Source organism: Seriola aureovittata, chromosome 8 (assembly GCF_021018895.1).
Source record: "Seriola aureovittata isolate HTS-2021-v1 ecotype China chromosome 8, ASM2101889v1, whole genome shotgun sequence".
NCBI lineage: Eukaryota > Metazoa > Chordata > Actinopteri > Carangiformes > Carangidae > Seriola > Seriola aureovittata.
This window is the reverse complement of record NC_079371.1, coordinates 18,706,240-18,734,119: the sequence shown is the minus strand read 5'-3', so window position 1 is coordinate 18,734,119 and position 27,880 is coordinate 18,706,240. Positions and strand designations below refer to the sequence as shown.

The window sequence follows — 27,880 nt, the reverse complement described above, 5'->3', positions numbered from 1 at the left end:
TGGTAAGAGGAAGAGGGGAACTTGAGCTTACCAAACGAACTAATGTTTAATGTTTCTATTTGAGTGTTATCGACCTTTTTGCCAGACCTTAAGAGCAAATAAAGATATTTTTCGAAACATCAGTGCTGTGAACACCCCTCAAGGACAGGACAGGAATATTACCGTGCACGCCCCCCTTACCTTTTTTAGAAACTGCGGTTGTGGGCTGAAACAAAAGTCACCAGTCTTTCCCGCCACAGTCATGTTTATATTTAACGGTCCGAGGTGTGGATAAACACACACACACACACACACACACACACACACACACACACACACACACACACACACACACACACACACACACACACACACACACACACACACACTTCCCCACGTGCCAACGTCCTTTCCTCTCAGGTTGGATTTTATTGGGCAGAATAAAGAGATAACAATAGACACGTGCTCATGTTTACACATCTTCAAATTTCAGGCGGGATTTGCTCTTGTTACTAAAACACCACAGTTACAGAAAGACTGACGTTACGAATAAGACCAGCCACACCAGAGTAGACTATCAAAGTAAGCTTTATTAAGCTCGTCATTTTACTACGAAGTGGAGACGCTTTTTATTCGCAACAACATGGGAAATAATCAGTCTTCAAACCAGTGCACTTCCTTTAGTTTTTGCAATTTGCCTCCTTCCAACAAAGACAAGAAAGTCAGCCACAGCAATGAGGGTAAGTCATTCGTTCTGCTATTTTCTTAAACCTGCTATTTTTCTCAGTATCTATTTTTTTTTTTTAAATAAAGCTGTTATAAACAACTTAAAAATAATAGCAATAGACTGGTCCAAGGGTACAAGCTGATATACCCTGAGACTAACTATCAGGGGAATATGGGAAACATTACAGCAAAGCGTAAATAATTGATAACAAATAACATCATTATTGGTCAATGGCTGCTCTAACCTGACTATTGAATGTTAGAAATAGTACTGTTATTATATTTTCCTATTACAGTGTTATTTTACTGACCTTTGTCAGAGTCCTCCCCAGGACTTAACTTTAAATTGATACGAAAGGACACACTTATAAGCTAATAGGCCTATGCTATAACTTTAACAGACTGATGCAGATCTATATCTTTACTGTGAGCTCCAACCTCCATCTGTCTGATGATGAGTTGTCATATTTGAAGTCTTCCACATATAAGGTACAAGGTAAAATTCACTGTCACTCTCTCCATATACAATATTCAGTATACAGGGAAATTAAATTTTATTTCTTCAGTGCTACAGTTTACAAAATAAGAATAAATACATACAAAAAAACAAAACAAGTACAACCACAGTCAAGTGCAGGTGGTATGAAGTTGAGCACAGTCATATGAATGAACGGTGCCATCACACATGTCAAAATGTAACTAATAACAACTGGTATCACATTTTACCATTTGCTCCATTGTTGAGACCCATTTTATTGCACAAATATCTGCTCCTGAACCAGTTTCTGTTAAGTCGTACCACATCTTATATTAATTAAACTGTTATTTGTTGTTTCAGACAGACAGGAAATGCCTGTCGCTCATTTGCTGCTGCACTGAGCCCTGTGTGGCTGAGAGAGGTTCACAGAGGCCTCTGATGATGTCATAGCTTTCCCAGGCTCCTGCAGGGTGATGGGAAAAAAAAGACAAAATGGTTGTGAAAATAGAAAAAGGAAGTCACTAGACAAGAACCAATGTAATCTAGAAGGAAAGAAAACAAACAAAATTCTGTCAAACCTTTGGACACGCCCTTACTATCTATTCATTTGTACACCTAGACTTTTACATGAAGTTTTCACATTATACAAACACTTATTTTGCTTCAATGCTGACATGTCCTTACTTACTTAAGCTGTTTATGATAACAACAGTGTATAATGTTCAAACCAACCAAAATAGCACATTTAATGTGGCACGTTATAGCTTCTCAAGGGAAAATCTCTTTTCAGACCCTGGATCTATAAGGATTCAGGGCGTTGCTCAAGGGCACTTCAGGATCTTAAAATAGGATAATTACTTTGTGCTTTGATGAATCTAATATAATCTCCATTTGTATTGATTGCTCTAATGTTCCATTCTTTTTCACCTTATGTTTTAAATGTATGCTGACTGACCCATTGAAAGTCATTCTTTTCATACATACCAATATACGTCACTAGGTGGCAGCACTAACTTACATTGACATCACAAAGTATGGAGGGGGCAATAGAGAGCTCAGCTCTTCATGATCTGACTTTGGCAAGTAAGAGGATGAGTTCATTGGATTATCGTAGCCACGCTAAAATACATCTTCCATCATTTGTTCTCCCTCTATTATGTCACGGCATAAAACACTGAACATTGTTTCTATTTAAACATCCATTGTACAAATGTAAACTCACAATCTGTGAAGCAACAGTGTATGTTTACTCTGTGGTTCAGTGGAAGTGGTTGCTTATGTCTTGCTGCCTAAAGCAACAGGTGTGGTTGTGTAATGTCGAAGGTCTGTTCCTATAGGCTATTTGAAGCTACAGCAGGGCCTGTCTTTGAAGAGTACTGGCGCTTATTATATATGTCAGAGCTCTTCGTCAGCGTTGCTTGGCACTCGCTCCTTCAGCCGTGATGTCAGCAGAAGACCTGATACCATCAGACAGACTGAATGTTTTAAAGGAGGATGAGAATGGAGAGCAGAGTTGCTCTGGTGAAAACCGGAGTATAGAATTTCGGGCCCGGCTTGATCTGTTACACAAGGATCCATCATCTTGACTGCTTCATCTGTTGTTTTCAGATTACATCTTTGCTTAGTTTGTCCCGTGTTGCGTAAAGTATCTGTAATGTCCATCTGAATGTGTGGGAAGTAAAATAAGGATGGGTGTGTGAGAGAGAGTATGACCTTGGCCACTTCTCTCACATGTGATGAGGCCCTTGGGTGGCATAAGGGGAGGCAGTTAAACATTCAGCACCATCTTAATTATTCAAGACTGCTCGGCTGCGTGCATGTAAGTGTGTTTAAGTGTGCGAGTGTGTGTCTTTATGTGTCTGACAAAGAGAGAGAGAGAAAGAAAATGAGACACATAATCATTTTATCAATAATATTCACCGGACATATATATATATATCATCTATTAAATATCTTTTCAGATGGAGAGTCTATAAGTTGATTTAAATTTAATGCACAGGTCATGGCATTTGTTCAGCTTTTTCTCTTATTGCGGCTGAGGGTAATTTTGTCCATGGAGCAATATCCTTAGCAATTCAGAGATGATGGTAATTATTGATTGTGATTATTATTATCATTATAGTGACATAGTAACATGTTTTATCCAACCAAAACCCCAAACCCAAAGGTTTTCAGTTTGCAGAAAGCAGTGAAAAGCAGCACATACTCACTTTTCAAGGAGCTGGATTAAAATATTTAGCATTTTTGCTTGATAAATGATTTAAAAGATTAATCAATCATCCCAATTTAGCCAGTTGATTTTATAATTGTGTTAGCCCTAATTATTATTATTACTCCTGATTTTGTTTTCCCAAAGCAGCCTTATTTTCAGTAGGGCTTATAATGCAGTGCAAGAAAACCACTCTCCGTCTTCCATGGACTGTGGAGAATAGTCGCTCAGAGTCTCTCATCCGATCCAACCTGAACTGTGTGCAGCTTAAAGTCTGGCAACAGACCCCAGATCTTCCTTATCGCAATCTCAGCTTCCTCATCTGAAGTTATAGTTCAGTAACGTTTCCTCCCCATTTTGCCTCTTGTCTTGTCTCCTCACTTCCAAACAGGGGACAGAGTTCGGAATCCCTAGAACTGAGCCGGATGTTGCCCATAAAACTTGGACCTAATGTGTGGAAGCACCTGAAAATGCTATTATAGAGACAGAAGAACAATTGCTGACAAAGGCAGCTTATAAGTTGTGAGTCAGATTCACTGTAATATAACCTGTTTTTGAAAGTCTTGAGCTCAGTCTCATAATATCCCACTGATTCACACAGAAAAACGGGAGAACAAGCTGCACTCGAAGTGATAATGGACATGCTGCATTTTTGACCCTGTATTGCTTCTTGTTGTTAAGTCCTCTGAGATATTAGATACACTTTAGGAAAGGAAGTTCTCATATTTACAAGTTCCATAAATAGCCCCGTCACCCAGCACTGTCAGTATATCAGTGTCCCGTCCGAAGCGGGGGCCCCGCAGAAGTTTCCCACACGTGTCACAGGCCACTGTCATGACAAGAGATCGAAAGAGAGGCTGAAGTGGGCAGGGGAATGGGAGGGATGGAAGATTAGCTTTAAGGAGAGGGAAAAAATAATGAGTATGATAAATACAAGCCTATCTCATGTTAGAAAGAGACAGAAGTTAACACAAAGGGCTTGGATGATGGTTGACCCAATGGCAGCAGAGGGACGTGGAGAGCGGGAAAAGGGGCACAGATGGGCGGAAGCACTCAGCAGTGTAGAAGTGTTAAAGGTGAACCAAGTGTCTGTGAAACTGACCCCGATATTTCCCCCTCTTCAAATCAAATGTGAGGGTTATGTAACTGGGTGTTTATGGCACCCGGAGCTCTAGGCCTAGCTGTTTACCTGTTTGAACGTATTGGCTGCATACTGTACATTGTAATGTCTCAAAGTGTCCTGGACATGAGATCAGCTTACAGGCTTCCCACTGGCTCATGTCCTTCCACGACAGTGGTCTTTGATGTCTGGTATGTAGTGTGTCTATGAAGTGAGCCTCCAGATAGCGGGTAGTGTCCAATCCAACACATTCCAAGTTCCCTAGATTTCAATGGCGCTGGATGTAACTGCTGCATTTAAACGTTGCATACTGGTGACCGTCCTTATCTATGGCCTTAGATTAAAGAAAAGCAAGTCACAAATTATGGGTCATTATTTTGTCGGATATATCAACACCCAGTCTGTTTTTCTGAATATTTTTTATTCAGACACGTAAGTTTACTTTGAATGAAGCAGACCAGAACTCTCTGATTTGGCCCTCGAGTCCATCAACCCCATCAATCGTCTGTCTCATATTGCTATTAAAAAAACACCAACAACGATTTTGTAATTCTCAAAAAATTAAATTTCCAGTCCCTTTTCTTCCATGTAAGAAAATACTTTTGGTGTTGGAATTAAACTGGCTTGGCCAAAACAAGCTGATCTGAATCATAGGAAAACAACCTGGTTGTTTGCCTCTGATCTGTCTCTGTTGCTGCAAGTCAGTCGTGATGAAGAACTGCTTTTCCATGTACATTGCGTATTTTCTGTATTCACTGTCTGGGGATGTAATGGTCACATGGAAGCACTGCTAATTTTCTGCTTGTGCTTTCTCATTTTCTGACAATTTCCTCTATTTGAACAGTAGTGACAGTAATAGTTGTACGCCCATGAAGAAGAGAAGCCTGAATCCTTGATACAAAGAAATGCATAGGATCTCATTTCATTTGTGAATGACTCCCCACAAATGTGTTGTCCTGTATATGTCACTCTCAGACCGTCAGAATTCGTGACAGTGATCCTGAAGTAATGCCTCAGGTAGCAGGGAAGGAGGAAGCCTGGATGTGCTCAGTGAAGGGCATCTGTCCAGAACAGCAGAGGAGTCAGTACACACCTCAGCTTCAAGTTGCTCCATGGGAACCAGGCTTGGATGGCAGCTGTTTCCCTGGAGACCTGGACTAACAGGACCTGCTCTCTAATTACCTACGCCCACCCATGTCAGCAGCAAGGCAGGGAGCATGCCTCAGCTCAAGACCCTTAGCACAGATACAACAAACATCTCTTTGATTTCATGTTGCCACTTTGTTCTTAAAGAGTCTGTGGAAGAAAGATGCATAAAGGCAAAAGGGCAGCAGCCGAGCACATGGAAACTGGAAAGGAAACGACACAGGCGTTCTGGATACAATGCTGGCGTGACTGTAGAGCTAAGATGACAGGTAAAATGCTGAAAACAAAGTGCTGAAATTCTTCTTTCACTGAAGACAGAACTGACTCTTCTTTCAGCACGTCAGACCTTGGACTTGCAACGGAGGCCAGCAAGCACTGAACATGTTAGTGACATTATGTCAGCTAATGAAATTCCAGCATGGCTTTTCCCATTCAAGTCAGAGGACATGAGTGTTGGCATGCTACATGAAGTGAGGCAACACACTAAAGCTTAAGCAAAAAGAGCTGCGGGCCTTGAAATTGCCCTTGACACAAAAAAGAACAGTACATTATTGCTGGACCTGCTGGTACACTGCTGCTAGTGGCTTGAATGTCTTTAATGACAGTTGACATGAGTGACTCATGCACCCAGAGCTCTGGAAGGAGAGGCTCATCTTATGTCCCCCAGAGTGTCAATTATATGTCCTTCATAGAGATGCACAGTCCATTGGAGAACAAAAATGGCTTTGTGTTACAGCCTCTGTTTTAGTTTAGTTTAGTTTCAGAAGTTAATTTGCTTTTGATCTGAGGATCTGTGTTTGGAGGTGAGCCATGGTTGGAGTACAGAAACCATGATGAAATCTTGTAACTAATAAGGATCTATCAGCAGCCATAAGATAAAACCAATGGGAGTTACATGTTTTGATAACATGTAACACCCATGCCAATAAATTCTGCACTGACAGGAACAACAAAGTAACTTCCATGACCTTTGACTCTTTGTCCAGTCTGATTTTTCTGCCTTCTATGGAAAATTTGTAGCTAGACAGTGTGTGCCACTCAAAATCTCAAGAGAGGGGCAGAGAAAGGGCAACTGGTAGAAAAACATTTGACAGAAAGGCTACAGTTGCAGTAGGTAACCGTACTTACTGTCTCAACTGCAGAGGAATGAATGGAAAGAGAGGAGCTTTGAAAGGAAATATCTATTATGTAATGTTGTACCTGGAGCTCTCTATCCCTATATGCCCTTTCCTTTGAGACTGAGAGACAAAGCGATCACACACTAATGGTCAGCATATAATATGACAGCTGCTGGCTGTTGTTCTTGAACTTCTTTCACTTCGTGGAAACACTGGAATCTTTTCTTGAACTGAGATTTTGTCCAAGCCTGTTGTTGAAAGTGGGCTTAGATGTATTTCAGCATACTGATGACTACACAGTGTAATAATAGCTAAGGCATTTTGTGTCATAACCCCAGGGCCCTCAGTGGGTCAATCAGCCCTTTGCAGTCAAGATATAAATCACCAGGGGGACTGGCAGTGTGTGAACATTTTGTTACTTCTAGCAACATGTAGGAAATATTTAGATCTGTAATTATTTGATTTTGGAAAAGTACCAGATGAGAGTGAAATGCTTTACGTCACATTTTTAATTCTCAGCTGTTGTTCTTGCTTGTGATAGTTATTCCATGATGTAATTTGGAGTTTGCAGAGGAAATTCTTTACATAAAAAATTATTGCATATGTTGGGTGAGTATTTATTGCTTTTTAATTACCCCTGAGTGTCTTTAAAAAAAAAAAAACTCGCACTATAATACAGTTCACATTAGAGTAAAACAGTGAAAACCCAGTTCCACTTCTCTGGAACATTAACTTTAATAAACTGCTGTCTTAGCTGCAGTGAAAAATTATATTACATGACCAACACATGAAAGGGGAGCAACATAAAGAAATTCATTAAATGGTAAAATGGTTCTAGCTGAAAAGCCCCAAACTGAGCTGCTCAGCAGTTCCTCAAAACCACTTGCGTTTTTCTAATGAGATTTTGGATTCTTCTCCGAGTATTTGAGAGTGAAGCAATTTCGAGGTTAGAATTTGGGAGCTTGGAGGCAAATTTTGACAAGCCTTAAGTTGCTTTCGAAGCTATTTCCTTTTGTACCGTGTCATAAATTCTAATGATGTTAACAGGCTTAATTGGGATCTTCTTAACTATAGGTTTGTTGTTTAATACACACCGCAAGAATTCACTGCTTGCCCCCAGTACGCCTGACAGGATTACTGTGAATATGGCACAAGACTTTTTATAACTGCAGTCCAGCAGTGAAATACTGTGGGTCAACAACATCCATCCCGCCTTCATAATATTGTCCCGCAAAAACACATTTATGCTGTTACACACACACCAACATAAAACGCCTTCCATATTTACCTATCCCTCTCTTTATTTAGTGTTATATACCTCTCGTCTTTACAAAGCTCACTTTTATTTTTATCCGTTTTTGAAAAATGATAAAAAATATATGGCTTTACCTTGTAAATTTTAATGCTGGGTCAGAATGTCTATTTCTGGAAAGTGCCCTGACAGACTGTGTTGAGCGATCCTGCTGCTGTTTGTGTGGAGTCATGTTAGAGATGACAAAGACCTTGACATGGACACCAGTTAGGACTTTCCTGTTCCTCTTCGCCCAGAAACTGGACACCAGTCAGAGCTGTGATTAGTCCCCTGACAATTGCATGACTCTGAATTTTCCACTACATTAAACATGCTACTGTTGAGTCACTGTTTAAAAAGATGAAAGAAAAAGGAACAAATGAAGATTGAATTCTTGTGTGGAACAATGTTTGTCCTTGTGAATCACAGTTATGAAGACTGATTGCCCCATCTCATAAAACAAGACATTATGGATCATGCATTAGGTAATACCTTCATCTTGCCACAGACTTAAGATGCACTTAAGAAGCCACTATGCAAAAGGCTAGAAGAACTTGGCTGTGTTGTTCTAGGCCAAGAGTATTTCCTGCATCTCCTTCAGTGGTGCATCCGCTCCTCATCCCAGAGAACACTAAGACAATAGAACAGATGGAGGAAGAACACTGTCCGTGCATCTGGTTTAATGCATTGAAAGGCCATTTTTAGCACGTCTCCCACTGACAGAGAGGCCTAAAACAACATTTTAGTGGAGCTGTGCCACTGTTTCATGTTCCACTACTGCAAACCAAAAATGTAGTTCTTTATAGAAAAGTGCAACATTGATTTATTGACAGTTTAGTATACTTTAAAATGTTTTATAACAGTAGTAAATGAATTTTCTCAATGCCACCCACTATCTTCTTCCATTGTGCTAGAGTAGCAGGGGTCATTTAATGTCAGAGGCTGACATGTTACGTAATGTCATGATTTAGACTCCTTCAATGGAAAATGAATCAGGAAATTTCCCCATATCAGAGTCAATATCTCTGTCCATTATCATTATCACTATTAACATTACCATGGACATGTGCCATGTGGACACAATGTCCCCTCTTCAATGGCAGCTGGGGAATTTTGTCTCGTGTCGTCCACTTATCTGGACCCCCATGTTTCCTGTCATTTTGGCCAATAACTTGTAAACCATGATGGCTAATGATCGCAACTTGCTGTAGATGCACGGACGTTTATTCGTGACCTTGGAAAACAGTATTTTGCAAAAACAACTTAATGTGCACTTACTTGTTTTGTTGTAGAGTTTCCTCTGTTGTGATGAAGATACTGAGTTACTAAAAAACTGTTTCCATGACAACTGAGCAAACTCCAAAGACCATGAGATGTGAAAAAATAGAAAGATGCTTCTTTCTCATATAAAATATTATAGCATGATAACAATGTTAAGATGTAGAAGATTTACAGTGATACAGTGAATCAAGTGAATTCACTTTCTCCATGAGCTTGAACCTGACTAATGGCTGCTTGAGGCGATATTGTGGATTATAAACTGATTGAGAAGTGGTGGGATGGTTTGAAATGCTTTTTGCAAGAGGATTATTTCTTGGGTCTAAAATTAGCAGTTTTCTGCTCGTCATGTTGTCGACACAAAGTGAGGAATAAGGAATCATTTTAATTGTTTGATGAAAACAACCCAAAGCCCTGAAAAAAAAACTTCATTATGGAGTGAACATGAGTAAAATGTTATACACTCGATTGTCAAATTTCTGCATTACAGTGCAGCGTTCATACCAGCGGCAGTGCTTTGTTTTCCCAATTTACACCATTTGCTGGTGATTCACTTCTCAGTGGTGTTTTTAATTTACTGAAATCTGAAATTGCAGAAGTGAAACCAAGCATGCATGCATTTTGTCTGCTAAAGGCTGCCACAGCATTCAGTCTCATGATCTGAGGATTTTGGAAATTAAAACAATCTGTGAGGGCACCGAACACATGGCAAGAACTCCCCCTAAAATGGCTCCAATTAAAGGCAAATGCTGCACTCTTGTTTTGTCTTGATAAAGAAAAAAAAACCCTTTTCAACTCACTAAGCCTCATCATCTTTGTGAGGGACTTTTTACTGATACAACGGTTTTGGCAATAGTCGAACTCATACTGCGTTTTTTGAAAAGCAGGTGCTTGACTCCAATGGCCTGTTAAGACAGGAGCACATATTGAAAACAGATGTGAAAGTGCTGTAGTAGAAAACAGCGCTTGAACAAAAAGAGGTGACCAGAAAAACATTGTTGTATGAATGTGGCTCATTGTACTGGCCCATGTGTGTTTGATGGAGATGGTTGTGTTCACATTGAAGGTGGGTATGACTCACTTCATCCATTAGATCAGTGACTGGGGTTTGGACAGGAGCCCTCCCCTGATACTGAGACCACCACATTCAAACCCTCCCAAACAGCCATCTGCTCAGCATTTCTACACTGCCTTTGAATCTTTAAAGAGAATTAAAATACTGCAAATGTAACACTTTGCTGTCCAAGGACCAATCACTGCGCTGCTCTGCATGGCAGTAGTCACATTGCTGTAGGCCAAGTTTCCTTGAGCAAACGAGGCATGTCTGTCCTGTTTCTCTGGAAATAACTTTATTTGCTGTAGGGGCTCTCGTGAGAATCGCTGCATCACTGATGCTTGACACCCAAAAGGGGGGACAGTATACATTATGGTTCATGCTAGAGCGAAGACTTCCCGTTTGCATCCAATTAAATAAAAATAGATACAGCTTTCTTACAGTGTGTTGTACAGTATGACCTTCACCTAGTTTTGTTGGTGTAAATCACATCTCTGGACCAAACATGTTCATCACACTAGCAGCCTGTTCAAGGTGGAAATGTTGCACCCTCATTCTTTCTCGCCGTTCGGTATACAAGGTACAGAAGGGACATGGACGCCGACGTTCGACGACGCGCCTCTGATTATTGAACACCAGCATGCTATCTAAAGTCACACACTGGAGCGCCATCAAGCCAGCTTTGTATGGTTCAGCATAAACAAGCATAATGAGGGGTCCCCTTACTGGCACTATAGCAGGATCTCTGTTTAAAAGTGGCTACTGACTAATCACACTAAAATCTTAAGTGTTTGCCAGGATGTGTGGCTCACTATTGCAGCAGGAAAGGGAAAAACCTAGATTGAAGTTATGCCAAGTTGAATTTCTTTCGGTAAATAAGTGGTCAGACTGACGATGAAGGCTCTTTCTCAGTTGGTCTCCAAGAAAACTTCCAAGAAGATCAGACTGATACTGTATATCTGTGTTAACAGCATCCAGGAGTCAGGACTGAGGATGATGCTGAGTTGTGAGAATGAGTATGAGTATTAAGAAGGCTGCTGACACGCTCTCTAAACTACTGCGTTTTGTTTAACATTCCACCGTCCGCAGACTATCTGAATGTACTTAGTGAGGCCAGACTGCGTTCAGAGAGTTATATATGCATATACAGTACCTCAAAGATGAAATATGCTTGTCATAGTTCATCTTTGATGGGCTGTAGCATATTTTAGAATTGTCTGCTACTGAAAATCGCCACAAGAAGTCATTTAATCTCCCATTTTGAGATATAGACTTATTCACCTTTTTGCCCAGAGTTTGATACCACTCTCATGTCTCTGTTGTCAATATTTGAAGCTACACCCAGCGGCCGGTTAGCTTAGCTTAGCATAAAGACTGGAAACAAGGGGAAACGGCTAGCTTGCTTGTATGATCCGTATGAGAACAAATTGTTAAATATGATATGTTGTGGTTTTGTTAGGGTGATGTACTGGACTATTTCTTGGTCGGGGGCAGTGACTTTCTGGAGTCTTGTCGTAACCCAAAGCAAAACTACAACTTATTGTTTTTAAACTTTGAATTTTGTGTCTATTAAACAAATTAAATATAATGTGTTAATTTGTGAGCAGTAGAGGTGCTAGCAGGTGGATTTTGCTACCTCTGGACACAGTCAAGCTAGCCGTTTCCCCTTTTCCAGTCTCTATGCTAAGATAACAGGCTTCTGCCTCCAGCTGCATATTACCAAACTGATATGAGAGTGGAATTGATCTACTCATTTGACACTCTGCAAGAAAGTAAATAAGTGTATTTCCAAAAGACATACATTAGACATTTTTTGTAATGTTGAATATTTCTGTAGACATCCAACAGTGGCTTAAATTATTGTGCCGAAAATAATCCTGAAAATACAGTTCCTTTCCTTTGGAATAAAATCAGCCCAGTAATCATGCTTTCATTAGCACCCCATAGTCTGCGCTCAAGCAGTAAAGCAAGCATCAGGGGAAGCAGCACTTGTTACTGCTGCTCTGCTGTGTTTACAGGGAGGGCTTGATTGCAGACTCCATCGCAGCCTCATATTCACTTCCTGTGTTAATCCCCTTTGCCACTGCAGCTTTTTCTTTCGGAGGCAATGGCGAGGGCGTGGGGGGAATTTCACTTCTGCTTCGCTTCACCCCAAACACCATTCACCCAAGACTCACACAAGGAGCCACCATATCCTGCTAAAACAAACAGCATTGAGGGGGTAGAAACAAACGCTTTTGTCTCTGAGTTATATTTAGTCCCAGCCTGCCTTCACCCAAACGCCATCTCTCACGAGACTTATTTGCCCTGATATTGAATTAGATCATATATGACTGTTGGTGGCTGCAGAAACCCAGAAGCACTTTTCCTGTGATACGGATCATAACAGCATTGTAAACATGCACTCATGAGCCAGAGATTAATCTGTTAATAATTCAGTCATATGTTTAACAATTGGTCAAAATCTGGACATCACATTGACGTCAAGGAGGAATAACTAGCACACATCAACGTTTTCATGCTTTCTCATCTCTTAACCAGCAGGCTTTGTTCAGAATATTTGACACACAGCTGCTGTAACGCTTCAGGCCTCTCTAATTCTCCACTATGGGAGATACGCCGTCCCGGCACTCCCTTCTCTAATGGTCTCAGTCCTGCAAACCCTGCAGGCCATGGCTCCTCAGAGAGCGGTGTGGTCCAGAAGACAGGAAACAGCTTGAGAGAAGCCCAGCAGTCAAGGCTATGGGAGGGCAGAGGATAGGGTGGGAAAAAGGGGGATTTCCTCATATGGCGCTCTGGACTTTCATCAAGTGTGTGAATACGTGATTCATTTGTTGATCACCTCCTTCTGATGAGTCTGTATTCCTTTAGGGATCTGTGATTTAAAAATCTGATTTCATGGAAATCTCTTGACTCTGTTCTGAGATCTGTCTAACGCCTTTAGGATGATACTCAAAAGCAAAAGATCTGTCAAAGAGTCATGAGCAATGATCTTGTAATCATTGTAGTGTTATCAAAGTTTGCACCATGCTGTCTTCATGATTGTCTATATGCAAATGTACTTGACAGACTTCCTTCCTCTAGATTACACATCCCCTTCAAGCTTGATGTTTGTCCTATAGGCTTCACACTCATTAGGCTTCATCAGAGGCTTTGAGTGAATTATTAAATGAATTATTCAGAGGTTCTGTGATGCTTGAGTCTGGGGGTGGGGGGTGGGGGTGAGAGGGGGTTCTGCTCACTGTGTCTTTAAAGTCGTGCAGAGGGGAGCCTATACTAAAAGGAGGGGGCTGCTGTGCGCCAGTTGGAGGTGTCTGCCTGTCGCAGCGGCTTGGGGTTGACATTAAGAAGAGCGTGTCCATGCTTCAGCGGGGAGATACAGCGCGATTTGAAGGCACTGATACTCAGACTGAACTGGTTGCAGGCAGATACTCATCAGATCATCAGATCGAGGATACATGGATGGACAGAGAAATATTACAATCGGAATTAACTTGTCAGCCGGTGCGAGGAATTTCTGGATATAATGGGGAATACGACACCTAAACCTTTAATAGGTGAGACTTGTTATTCATTTATCATTCACGCGGCTTGTAATGCACACACACACATATATATGCACACGGAGCGGTGCCTGTGTGAAACAGCCTGATAGCGGGGAGATACACATGGCTTGTCCTAATTCCTCGAGGCTATACTTGTGTTCGCTCTGCGTAGAGACGCGCTTCCCATCACGGGGGAGCTGAGCGTGATTCCCAGGGAGCGAGTCCAAGCGAGCGCTCCAGCAGCCGCCTTTCTCTGCAAATTCACCTTCCACCCATCATTTATAGAATCCAAACAAGCGATGCAGCCTTAATTAAAAAAAAAAAAGCAAATGTTGACGATCTGCCTAAAGCATGCAAGGATACATCATCAACCAAAGCCAATTCAATGCTAAGTAAACAGATCGAGCTTGATCTATGATAATTCACATCAAATATTATTCAGCATTGGAACTTCAAATCCATTGTATCTCTGATTGTAACAGACAAATGACCAATTTCCAAATTACTTGAAATCAAAGTATCTTATGCATCAAACGGCTCCTAAGTTTCTGCTTTTTGAGTGTCATACTGTGGATTGCTTGCTGCCTCCTTCTTACTTGTTTTGTGTCATTTGCAGAAGCATTGTCTTTATTACTCTTTGTGAAACTGGCTTTTATTTTGGACAGGAACAAATTTTTTGCCTCTTTTGTACAACATTGTTAATTCATAGACAGATAGAGTACCAATAACAAATGTTATACTGTAAATATACACAGCTATATTGCCTGGTAATGCTTGGTAATGTTCTTCAGTGATGCCAAGTATCAAAACTGTCTTATGTAAATTACAACCTCAAGTGATTGCCAGGGAATTATTCCTCAATGTGACTTGATTGTCAGCCTGGGTTTTTACATAAAGCTGTCATTATGAGCTCTTAGAATATGACTCTCCGAACCACTTTGTCATGACACCAAAACGTATTACTTGACAATCAGTTCCCCATATCACTTTGATTTAATGTCTGTCACACTCCCACGCCCCCAACAGACCCACTCGGCGGCTAAATGATGTGGTTACTTCCACCAGAGCCAGCTGACACAGGGTTTGGACTGAGAACAGTTAGTCACAGAGAAGCAAGAGCAGCTTGGGTCCTATTGCTTGCACTGTATGGTTTCAATTAACATGGAATTAATAAAATATCTGTCTTTTATGGGAGTATAGAAGAAATGTGCGCAATATACCAGAAAGGAGGTTTTTATAGGTTAATTTTCTCACCGCTCAGAGTTATGTTGCAGACCTATATGTGATGAAGAAGTCATTACATCAGCTATAGAAAGAAATTCAAATGATGTCATTTAGGTGTTTTTACCAGCACATTCACTTTCACATGTTCTAGAGACAAAGATGCAACTAAATAGACCATGAAATTCCCTTAAGATGCACCAAGTTTCATGTCCTGCACAGTGAATGAGTTACAGTATGGTGATTACATACAGCCTAGAGATACGAGAGAATAAAGAGTCTGATCATCTCGTAGCCACAGATAACTCTGACGAATGCACATAATCAGTTTTACATTTCAAAAAGCTTCCCTTGGTACAACAGTGTGTCTTGTGCAGTCTTATGATTGCATTCATTTGTCCATTTTCTTTCATTCATAACATAACAGGGAGACACCGTTCCCGATACCCAAATGTTTCTTTCCTAAATTAATTGGACAACATGAGTTCTAGCAGAAATATACTCTATGTGAAATTTGCTTTTGACCGTAGCAACCTCCAAACTTCAGCTGAGCTTTACTGGTCAGCTGCCTGGACCAGTCTCTGTTTCTCTGCTGTTCTCATCACTTGGGCGGTCCAAGCTACAGGAACCATCGGGTATCACTGACACTGCTGTTCAGTGCGCTCCTGACAGTACACTAAAGAGGCTTGCCTTAAAGTCTAACATCAACCTTTAGGGGAAAAAAGGGGAGTCTGAGTAGTCATCCATCGCTGACATTGACCCAGTCCCACTTTTACCTCTTATGTACCAGAATTACATTCGAGTCACAGTTTCCAAAAGACTCCTTCAACCATCTGATATTCTCTCAGCTGTGCAATAAAAATCCACTTCAGAAGTTTCAACTACATTTCCTATCCAGGAAGCTGAAAATGACATGTATCTTTGCTCTGTTTGTAGAAAAAATATTAAAGCATATATTTTTTTTGAAAATAGAATATAAAGTAACATTAATATAGATCAATACAGGTGATTGTGAAGTTCTTTAAAGGTGCCCTATAGAGTTATCTCGTAAACAAAGAGTTCAGTGTTCACCAAAACACTGTGCGTATCTGTACGGTCTAATAAATATGTTGAATGTTTTCTTTTTACAGAGCTGATTTATGAACATTTTGAAACTTGTTTACGTTCATGTTTTCTTGCCGGCTGTCTTCTTCTTTTCCAGCTTTGTTGGTGAATTGCTGCTTTTCTTGGCGAATTAGCGCCACCTTTAGTTCAGTGAAAGTATGAAACCGTTGGAAAGAATGTGTCACACCATCCACGCGCACAAATGCGTGTGCTCAAGACAAACAAAATGGGGATCCGCTCATTGAGAAAATGCTCCATATTGCTGTCCAATGACGATCTGCATTTTTCAAACATAACTGTCTATTTATTCGTCTTTATTCTTCGTGATTCTTCATGTGACTCGAAAGTAATGGTCATATACGAGGAGTACAAACTGGGGCTGACATTGACTACGCTGTGAGCTGTGCCTCGCTTCATGATCTATTGTACTATGCCTTTCATCTAATAGTGGCAAGTGTCTATATCAGTCCTCACTGTCGGTCCCTTGACTGCAGACTCGCAGTACATCACTCTGTCAGAGAGATAGTTGAGCCTGTAGGCTAACCCTCAACATGTTTTCCTCCATGCACGGTATATTTTACTCCCTCCAAAGCCAAATTCTCCGAGCAGAAAGGAAAGGGGCACCCGCACATCATTTGAGATGTTACAGATGTTCTTGCTGCTGCTTCATAGTTTAGAATATAATCAGTGATAATGTCTAATTTAGGAAATGTACTGTGGAACATTTCACTGAGTTATTGTCTTTACAGCAGATCACAGTGAATTTTAAACAGAAATGTAATCACTCTGTGGCCCTGGAGGAGAATAGAAACATAGCCTCCCTTTGAATGTTGGATTTCAGCCAGTCTATACCATAAACACTCATCTACAGCTTTAGTTGTATTTAATATTAAACCCAAGCAATCCAAGTCTCATTTAAGCCCATGTTCAGTGTGTCTTGTTTGATTTCAGATCCTTGTTAATTCGTTTTGCGGTGCTCATCAAGAAATTCTTTCCTCAAGTAGGACATTAACTCCTGTGAAGATTAAGCCTTTTATTTGGGTATTTCTTTACTGACTAGGCACTGCGTGATTCATTCTCCACTTCTGAAGATAACTGTGGAGGAATGAAAAGGGCTATTCAGGGTTTGTTTATGCTGTAGGCCAAGGGGGTGTGTAGCCCATAAATAAGAGGAAGACTTATCGTGTCTTTTGCAACGTTCTGACTTTAAAAATTTTTTTTTTTTTTTATGTTTCTCTCTTCTGTGATGCAACTAATATTAGCTTTGCTCAAATATTCCCCAGTAATATATACATCAGAGTTTTGTCTAAATTTACCTTGTTTCAGTTCTGTGGTATAAATGTCCATTAAGGATGTGGTAAGAGGACTGATTTGGGACAGTTTGCCTTTTTATACTGTAAATGTGGGTTACATACTAAAAGAGACTATTGAGTGTACTTGTTTGTACTTTGTAGAGAGGAGCAGAGAGGCTTCATAGTGTCAGTGTGGGGAAGGAAGTGGGTGAGACTGTGGGCTCCTTCACATAACTGGCCTCTGCCCTCTAAACCAACTGCCATGGCCCACTTGCAAACGAGTTATTGTGTGTGGATATGTTTGCCTCTTTTTCCAGCAGCTGGTGTCACTAATTTTACTATCTTGACCTTGTCTGAGTCACACAAAAGCAGACCAGCTGTTCACATACCATGTTGGTCCTCTAATTTAGTTGATCAGCTTGAATCATTGATGGGTTTCTCTTCCCTCACTGTACTCCTGATGTTTTTGCACCTACAGATGCGACTCTGCAACCCCGCCCGGTGGCCAGCAGGCAGTACTACACCCTGCCTAACAATGGGGCAGGTGTGGAGAGGAGAACGTCTGCTCCTCCGGTCAGCATCAATGTGGAGTCACCCCGATTTCACCCCCACGCCAAAGGCAAGAATATCAGGCTGGATGGGCAGCTTCGCCGAGCCACTCGCAAGAACAGCTTCTGTAATGGCATCACATTCAGCCATCGGCCTGTGCACCTCTATGAGAAGGTTTGTTTTCATCTCTTTCTTCACTCACCCTGTGTTTAAGTGATACAGATTTAAAGAATAAAAGTGTATTTACATCATTGCTGTTCGTTCAGATGCGTCTTCGTCTGACTGGTGTGCACACTGGCTGGAGTGGAGCTTTACGCTTTGGTTTCACCAGTCTGGACCCCAGTGAACTGGTTGCTACCGACATCCCCAAGTACGCTTGCCCAGACCTGGTGACACGTCCCGGCTACTGGGCCAAAGCTCTGCCTGAGAGACTGGCCTTGAAGGACAACGTGTTGTCATTCTGGGCCGATCGCCATGGAAGAGTTTTCTACAGCATCAATGAGGGAGAGCCCATCCTCTTCCACTGTGGGCTCAGCATTGGCTGTCCTCTCTGGGCCATCGTAGATATCTACGGCATCACTCAGGAGGTCACGCTGCTCGGTGAGCATTTTATCATGTCGTTCACTCACTCTGTGAAAACACTCCTTTAGATTACTTACTGTTTTTTTCATGACTGCAGCTGAGAGAGGCGAGAGGTAGCTGATTCATATACAAGAAGGAAGTGAGAGGAACAGATTTCACAACTGACTGCTGACGAATCTTTACACAATATGTCATTAGTAATTGCATACATCCCTGGTAGTTTGTATTGAATTAAGGATATTTTTTTGACTGTAATCAACTTCATCTGTCAGCTCGAAGGCCATGTATTTTGACCATGGCTTTGACAACCCTTAAACTTATTTTTATAATGTCAACACATTCACAGCTAATTTAAGCAGCTTCCTGTGAGTTCAGAGAGCAGCTGTGCCACAAAGCTCTGCAGCAGCACAGGCCAACATAGTGGGAGTAGGTAGAGCTGCCTGGGGCGGCTCTATGATTCAATGATCCGTGCGACAAAACTAGTCACTGTCGTATGTCATCCAGTCAGTTCCTCTTGAACCTCTCACTCCTAATCACTACCCCCGCTTCTCCTCTAACGCTCTCCCTTACTATCATTTTCCCGCGCTTTGTCTCCTTCTCCCTCTACGCCTCCCACATTTCCATCACCCTTTCCCCTGCGGTTCCCTCTAGTACTCACTGGGTGTGTTTATCTTCAGTCTGACAGGAGCAATGGCCATGTTTGGTCAAGACGCAGATCCCAGGAGCTTTGGTGAGGGGCCAGTGCACGCAACTGCTCCAGCAGGACTACTAGTGTCATACTTGTTTATATCAGCCCCTCATACACAGAAAAATTCAGCTCTACTATGAACTCTGTGTATGAATGTATCTGTGCATGAGTTTAGAGAAGAAAGGAAATTAAATAGGGAGGTAAATAAACTGGTGAATGTAAAATAAATTGCTTGTTGACACAGCTTATTTGTACTGAAACGCTTCACAACAAACATCTCAACATGCCATACGAAGGGCTCTCAGCATAGATTCTCGGTCTGAATTGCTGATTGGTTGTTAGAAATGTCTATCAATGTGTTTTATCCAGCACCTTGATAGTGACCAGTGGCTTACTGCACCAAAGATGTTTAATCTTGTATTTCTCATCTTGCTGTCACAGTGGGAAAAAGTATCAAATAGCAGTATGGTAATGGACATGCAGTAAACACATTTGTAACAAATAATGAAAATTTGCTGAAATATTATTTCATAATTTTATATGTTAATTTTTTTTTTCGCTCTCTTTTCCCCAAGCAAAAAAAGCCAATATTCCCTGGTTCTGTCTTCTTAATAGTGACTATTTGCTGCTTTTCTTTGTCCTCTGTGACAGTAAACTGAATATTGTACTGTTAACAAAACCATTAAAGATGTCTCCTTAGGCTCCTTAAGACATTGTAATGGACATTTTTTCAGTTTTCTCATGCTTTATAGGCATGTTTTCTTATCGACTAATCAAGTCATTGAGAAAGTAATCAATTATGAAATTAATCATTAGTTGGGCCCTTATAAAAAAAAAAAAAAAACACACATAGGGCAAAAACAAACAAAAAAAGATGCAGCAACATGTGCAATTAAAATCTCAAAGCTTAATGCTTGGGAGAAAAGCTTGGGAAAGATCTATGATACTATGTCTCAGTCACGTACATTTTTGTCCATCTTCTCCGCCACAGAAAGCACGTTTGCTGAGAGTGTGGGATCCAGCTGCCTGAGCGCGGCCCGTCTGAGCGCCTATCTGCCTCAGAGTAGCCACGACTCAGCCAATTACAGCAACAATCAGCTGGAGAACAACCAGACTGCCGCTGCCAAGATGGCCAACCTCCAGCTCAATAACTACACTCAGCTCATCCCCTGCTGCTCCTCCACCTCCTCCTCTTCCACACCTTCCTCATCTGCCTCCACTGGATTCAGCGTCCCCCGGGTTGTCCGGGGCCTTCCTTCCCCGCTGGACAATGACTTGCACTTTCACCCTGTCCGTGGCTCTGATGTAATACTCTCTGCAGACCGCTCAGCCGCCTGCATCCACTTTCTGGACAGCAGTCGGACTCTGGTGTTCAGTGACCGGCCGCTGCATGTGGGTGAGACTTTGTACGTGGAAGTTGGCCACCTGGGTCTGCCTTACTTTGGGGCGCTGTTGTTTGGTTTAACATCCTGTGACCCAGCTAGTCTACATGCCGGGGACCTGCCAGCAGACCCTGAGGTTCTCCTGGACCGTAAAGAGTATTGGGTGGTGCACCGGGACTTTCCCATGCCTTGCTCTGGAGACGTGCTCAGCTTCAGTGTGCTGCCCAGCGGAGAGGTGCATCACGGGGTGAACGGAGTGGGACGTGGCAGGCTGCTCTGCGTGGATTCCTCTCAGGTTCTGTGGGCCTTTTTCACCCTGCATGGGGCTGTCAACAGACTCAGGATACTAGGTAAGCCGAATGTATTTACAGCAGCCAACATGATGTACACACAGGGGTGATATCACAACCAAAACAAAACTATTATTTATTCTGTTTGAATTAAATTCCTAAAATAACATACCCTACAATTTTATTTGTGCAACTGTTGTAATTAGATGAGACTGTTCTGCTTAAGGCTAGCGACTCAAGGCTACAATAGCCGTTACACTCCCAAATCTCCGACCTAACTGTCAGTGGTTCCGTTGCATTATGGGTAATGCAGGCACCAAGTTATGTAATGGACAGACATGAGAGTGGTATCAATCTTCTAACTCAGCTGTCCACCAGAAAGCAGGTATTTCCAAAAATGTCAAACTTTTGCCTTAATATAAACATGATCAATGCCCAAAAAGGACACACAGGCTATTCTTGAGTCCAGGCAGCCCCTGCAATTTATTTTTTCCCAGACTAAAGGAATGCAGTTGAGTAGTTTATGTCTGCATGTTGCCTGTTCAGCTTTGAGCTGTGACCTATCTGTCCTACTCCCACCACTCCCACATAAACTCCCATCAGCTCAGATCCCATTCTCACTGGTTTCTGATCCAACAATGTTATCCTCAAACAGCTGAAAGACAATCATCCCATGAAACTTCAAGTAATACAAATATCTAATCCGACTGGTTAAGGCCAGCCAGCGTAACGCCTTATACTCTTGCGGTACATTCAAACAATTCAAGGACACACTGTATTGAAATGATAACAACTACAGTTAAATATACAGATTGTCTCAATGTCACAATTAAAGGCTTTACATGAGTCTAATTATCTGGTATTTGTTGATGTGTATTTATCTTTGTGACACAGGAACACTGCAGTCCAGTCCTCCCTCCACATCCCCCAGCACCTCCCAGAGCAGCAGTCCAGATGACAGTGACTCAGATCTGGCGTTCAGTGTCAACAGATCCTCCTCTGCTTCTGAATCCTCTCTGGGTACGTTACCAAATGTTAACGGCATGCCTAATGTTACAGTTCGTATAGAAACCCTCATGGGATCACAGCAGGAAGGCTCTTGGTGTAGATCATTTGGGCCGTATAGTATGTGACACTAGACGAGTCTTGGAAAAGGTGTTTTGTCTTATTTTTGAAGTAGCAACAACAGATTTTGACAATGTTAGAGATATTCCTCCATGACTTGGTACATTGTAGAACTGCAGTAAATAGTAAATGAATTGATTTGTCAATCAAACTAACCTGCAACTATTTCATAATCAATCGTTTAGGTTTCTTGTGGAAAAAAACAAAAGCAATTCTTGTTTAAGCTTCTCAAAGATGAAAATTCCTTCCTAGTAAATTGAACTAAGTGGGTTGGACAAAACAAGACATATAATGACATCAAGTGGGCTCTAGGAAGTTGTGGGCATTTTTATCAACTGTTTTGTGATGTTATATAGACCAAACGATTCACTGGGAAAATAATCAGCCGATTAAGTGATTATAAAAATCACTGTTAGGTGCAGCCCTAGTACATCGGCTACATGAGAATTAAGTATGTAAAAGAAACGGTATTGTAGACCTGAAGTTATCTGTGCACATACATCCATGTCTGCTGCGTTTTGAGACCCACATTTCTTTCCTTTCTTTTCATCTAGTGACTGCTCCTAGCTCCCCTCTCAGTCCTCCCATCTCTCCCAGGCTCACTGCCTCTGAACTGCCCCCTTCTGGAAAAAACGGAGAATGCACCATTTGCTTCGACCAAGAGGTGGACACCGTCATCTACACCTGTGGACACATGTGTCTTTGCAACGACTGTGGGCTGAAGCTGAAGAGACAGATAAATGCCTGCTGTCCAATATGCAGGAGGCCTATCAAAGATGTTATCAAAACATATCGGCCATGATGGTCCAGATGTTTAAACAGGTGCTGTGACTTTCAATGCCGGATGCCCCCTGTTTCCCCTTCTCAGGCTTTGTTGAACAGGATCTTGACCCTATCCGGAGATTAGCCACACCAGGACATAAATGTGCCTATATACCCATTTTGTATGGGTAAATCATATCTGGAGATAGACCAGGCTCTTCACACGCAGAACTGTGACGAAGCTCATCGTAATACATAGACTGCATACATGAGCTTCTATATTTTGGCTATGGAAGAAGAGATGAATCATGTGCTCCCATTTTGTATTTTCCATGTGATTACTCTTGTGTCACATGTATTTGCTGAGCAGAAAAGCCTGCTGTGAATATTTTGTCTTTACCCCGGTTGTCCTAGATTTATGTGTGCTTCAGCAGAATATGCGGACCGTAGTCTATGACTTCTAGTGCCTTAGATATTTGTCACATTGTTTGTCCAAGTAATTATGCTAACAATCCTAGCCATATTTCAATGTACAGTTATGAAAGCTTGTGGTGAAAAAGGCACACAGATACAGAATTTATGCAATAAAGGCTATAACAGTAAGTGGAAAGATGTAAGTGTATGTAAGTGTGTCCTGTGGCGTGCTTTAAGAAAAGTATGTTTGGGGAAGTTTGTTTGGAAAGTGTAAAATGTAGAATCTGGTTTTGCACAGTGAGAGATTATTAAAAGTGGATGTGATTAAAATGTGTCTAGCTTCAATAATAAGACTGATACAACTTTTTCTGAAGGTTCACTTAAGAGAATGTAAAGAAACAAGTTCACAACAATCCCTTTTATTTAGCCTTTAAAGATCCATTCGCTTTTTCACCTGAGTGAAGGATCTCTTAGTAATGAGCAATCAGACATCAGACTGAAGGCTATTACATTTAAAGATACTACTACCAACAATTATTGGGAGTAAAATTTGAAAACTGAATTAAAAAAAGTTGCCATGCCTTGGTTTAAGATATTATTGACATATTTTTTATGCCCATATCCTCATTGCAAAGTTGCACTACTCCAATGTGTATGAGAATGCTTTGATGCAGTACAAAACCTCAATCACTGAGGGACATTTTTCCCTCTATATGAAAGGTATCAGATACAGTACAGCTGAAAACAGACTCTAGAGTCACTTCATATTAAGTCGAAATGTTTTTGTGCTATTTTTTTTTTTTATTGACAATGTAATTAGATCACATCTTTGGAGTACGAGAGGAAAGTGGAGAACCAGCAGAAAGCCCACGCGGACAAGGGGAGAACATGCAAACACTTAAGTCCTGATCATGGGGGGTTGGGGAGGGTAAGGAGGGAGGAGAGAATGAGAGCTGAAGGAAAAAGCTCATAGGGGTTCGGAGTAGGATTAGTGGTTAGGGGTGACTGGTAAAGGTTCGGTCCACCCAGTTCCTCTGAAGAGCTGGAGGAATCGTTTCCATAGAGATTTCATCTTGGGTTTTCTCTGAACTTCCTTCATCTGATTTTCTAGATTGATTCATCTCCCGATCCGTTCATCCCTACATTTTGCTCTCTCTCATTTTGCTCTGTCATCCAGAGCCTGCCTGGCACTCCTGAGAGACTCCATGCGGCAGGTCTTTTCCTTATGCCACTGGAGCCTCTCCTTGTCTTCCTGCCCCTGGATCAACACTACCTTAACTGCAGTAACTGCCCGCACTTGATCAGCCAGGAGACAACCAGGTTAGGCATGTCTCTGCCTCCTTCTGCTCTGTTGCAGCTTTGAGAGCTTCCTCTACTTTTCTTTAAAACCAACGTTTAAGCCAATATGGATGAGAAGTCCTTAAAGAGCTCAGAAGAAAAATCCATGACAAGTGTGTAAACTCCATCCACTGGTAAATTGAAAGCTCCAGAACAGCTACTTGGACTTTGGGCTGAAACTGTTTTAACAGCTATTGCATTTATTTCATGGTCTATTCTCCTAGCAGACTTTTCTTATTCGTTTAGCTTTGAAGAAAAGTGTATATTATGGAAAAAACTTGTGTGATTTTGTAGCAAAGTAAATTATGTGTGGAAGGCTTTCTCTATTTTTGAACTGAAACTATATGCATGTGTAACTAGGCAACAGACCTTTTTTGAAGCAGTAATTTTGACCTGTAATAGCACAAAAAGCACAGCTGAAACAAATTTCATTAACGATGGCACAGTCCATCAAGCAGTGGTGGGGGGTGGTGGGACTTTTACAGATGGGCAAACAGAACCCCTCACAAAAAATATGGACCAGACTAAAACATACCTTTTCATTACAGCAGCAGCAGCAGCAAATCTCTCTTTAATTCAGGGCCGGTTCTGTCTCATGATTTTGTGCTGCGTGACTTTCCTGTGCTGAAAGTCTCTTTCCTGCAGCTCGCCGCTCTCTGCCTGGACTTCTTCACCTTTGTCCTTCCTGTCTGAAGAAGTATTAGGATTATTACTTTGAACTGACAGTAAACATATCAAATGTGCAGTTGAGAGGAAAAATATCTCAAAACCACTGCTATGGTAATCTTCAAAATATTTGTATATAATATTTATATATATATATATATATATATATAACAATGACACACTCCAGTGACATCTGAACTGTATTTACCTGCTTTAGTCCTGGCTCATTGCCTAGACTAGTTGGGAAGCACAAGGGAGACACAGGAACTTGGGTCTTGGGCAGTTGTAGCAATTTTCCTTCTCAAGCTTACTACAGTTCTTGCACCGAGATCATACATGGGTGTAATTTCCTCGTGTACTCCTGATTCTTAATGCACGTTTAGTATAGTTTCCACAGGTGTGTGTGCATGCGTGACGCGTGCAATATCATAACTGATCTCAGAACGGTAGAAGCTGAGTCAAAGACATCTGGACAAGCACACTTTAGCTGTCGCTAGGCATCAGGCAGAGCCCAGGATTATCCTCAATGTGCATCTGCAAACCTCCGAGTTAAGCTACTTTCTTCTCCGCTTGACAAGCCAGAGCCTTTGTCAATGGGACATGGCTAACACCAACGAAAATGAGGGAAACGATAGATACAACTTTTAGTACGGTGGCCCTGAGGGCTCAACGCACTTAAACTTCAGAAAACACATGCAAACACTACTGAAAATTGTCTTGGAAACACTTCCTTTGTGTTGTGTATATTTGCAGCGCATGTGTTGATGAAGATGTGCTCTGAATTTGAAGCGCGTGAATTTTTGTATTTGCATGTTTTCTTAAATTGCAGTGCATTGAGCTCTCAGGGCCACCGTATTTCAGAGACAATACTCTGCTGCCACCACAAGTGGGCAGTGAATTACATGATTAACGCAAACAGGCAACGGCTCCTTTATGTTTTATGTTTTTGCTGGAAGTTGTATTTGTACGAACATTTGTAATATATGTGAAACTGTAGAGCCAAATGAATAAAGCAAAACTCAACATGCACGAAATGTGTTTTGTGCTGGTTTCTACAGTATGTGTGCGCCTCAGTCAATCAAAGCCATACAAACTGTTTCCTTTGCACTCCATGTCCTTTGGACTCATATTGAAGCCTGCTGTTCAGACTTTGTCATATGTGCAGAGAAAGCCTGTTTAAGCTATATAACTATTTTTGATAGAGTGGCTTTGAGTCTCCCTCTTATTTAGCATGTGATTTGTCTGGCAGCGTGAGAGCATGTGACAACGGCTGTCCCACGCCAAAAGCCTTTTGGCTTTTAGTGTGACAGATGTACACAGGTATGCCAAGATATTTGGCATCCCTGTCCCAGCTACGGGACACCCTGAGGGGAAAACATGTCATCTCTCACAAAAAGTAAACTACACATAGTAACTCATACAGTGAGGTTGTAACAGCTGCATTGTGATTGCTGTCATTTAGGCATGTCTGTTGTAGTCATGGTAAGGTAAGGTAAGATAAGGTAAAGTAAGGTAAGGTAAAGTAAGGTAAGGTTGTTTTTTGTCACACAAGTTGACAGTGTTTGTGCAAACTGAAACATCACAGTTAATTTGAAACACACACTGAGTGACAGGATGCACATTTTCCTTGAAATAAACATGATTTAACAGTGTGTTGTGTCAACAGTGTCATTTAATTTTCATAATTTGAGGAAGTGACTGCTTCATAATTATAACAGTAGATTGCCAGTTAATAAGGTTGATGTACCACAATGAAAAAGTTTACAAAATTTTGTCTGTTTTTTTTTTTTTAATGGGACAGCATCAGATTAACAGCAGAAATCAACTACTACTCACGTCTGAAAGAGTTTAACGTTTAAAGGAGTTTCAATTCAAGCCTTTTATGATCCTATAAACGACTGCTTTGAAGAAAACTCATAGAGACAATAAGAATCTCAATCACATTTTATTGAGCCTAGTTCTTGCAATAATGAGGCATCAGGCTTAATGAAGTGTAACCTCTGTTACAGGATATTAAATTTCCTCTTCCGTCAGCAAAGGCTTTTTTCCTGATAGAGACTTCGAGCCCTTTTCTGTAGAATGAAAGAGCTGCATATTATAATATGTGCTGACATTTGCTACTGAAACACATTTCAGACCACAACTGAAAGTGCAATTTGATTTTCAAAAAGGTGTAATGATAGTGCATGCTACAAAAGTCTTCATGGTTCAGGTACTGTCAGCATTCAATGTTGTATTTGTGAGGTATTTACCGAAACATACAGTTTTTACTTTTTAGAAATATAAGGCAGCACACGTTCATTAAAATAGGTTTTGCCATCAGTCCCACACACACACACACACACACGGTTGATGTGATCTACTCACCAAAACTGAAAAAAATAATAATGATAAATGGGTTTCTGGAATAAGATAACTCACCAGCAAATTAGATCAGACCCAGAGCCAAACTGAGTCCCGCTGCCCTCCACATTGTGCCTTGGTGTTACTTTTCATGGAGAGAGTCTCAGGCTGTCATGAGGC

General features: G+C 41.3%; 1 protein-coding gene and 1 long non-coding RNA gene across 3 annotated transcripts; one reads left to right on the top strand and one right to left on the bottom strand.

Moving 5' to 3' along the window:
• Positions 1-434: 434 nt before the first annotated feature.
• Positions 435-25,233, top strand: neurl1b (neuralized E3 ubiquitin protein ligase 1B). Of its 2 annotated transcripts, none has more exons than XM_056383585.1 (6): positions 435-719; positions 18,040-18,284; positions 18,377-18,710; positions 20,372-21,112; positions 21,947-22,072; positions 22,732-25,233. In XM_056383585.1, the coding sequence occupies exons 1-6, from the start codon at positions 623-625 to the stop codon at positions 22,977-22,979; spliced, it is 1,791 nt and encodes a 596-aa protein (XP_056239560.1). In that variant the 5' UTR covers positions 435-622; the 3' UTR covers positions 22,980-25,233. The 2 variants fall into 2 exon arrangements, with proteins under 2 accessions (XP_056239560.1, XP_056239561.1); XM_056383586.1 differs by lacking the exon at positions 435-719 and adding an exon at positions 13,644-13,956.
• LOC130174006 (uncharacterized) lies at positions 736-26,375 on the bottom strand. The gene is made up of 3 exons (XR_008828528.1): positions 25,566-26,375; positions 25,227-25,380; positions 736-1,646 (listed from the first exon to the last, which is right to left on the bottom strand). It is a non-coding gene; the product is annotated as an uncharacterized LOC130174006 (long non-coding RNA).
• Between the last annotated feature and the right edge of the window lie 1,505 nt (positions 26,376-27,880).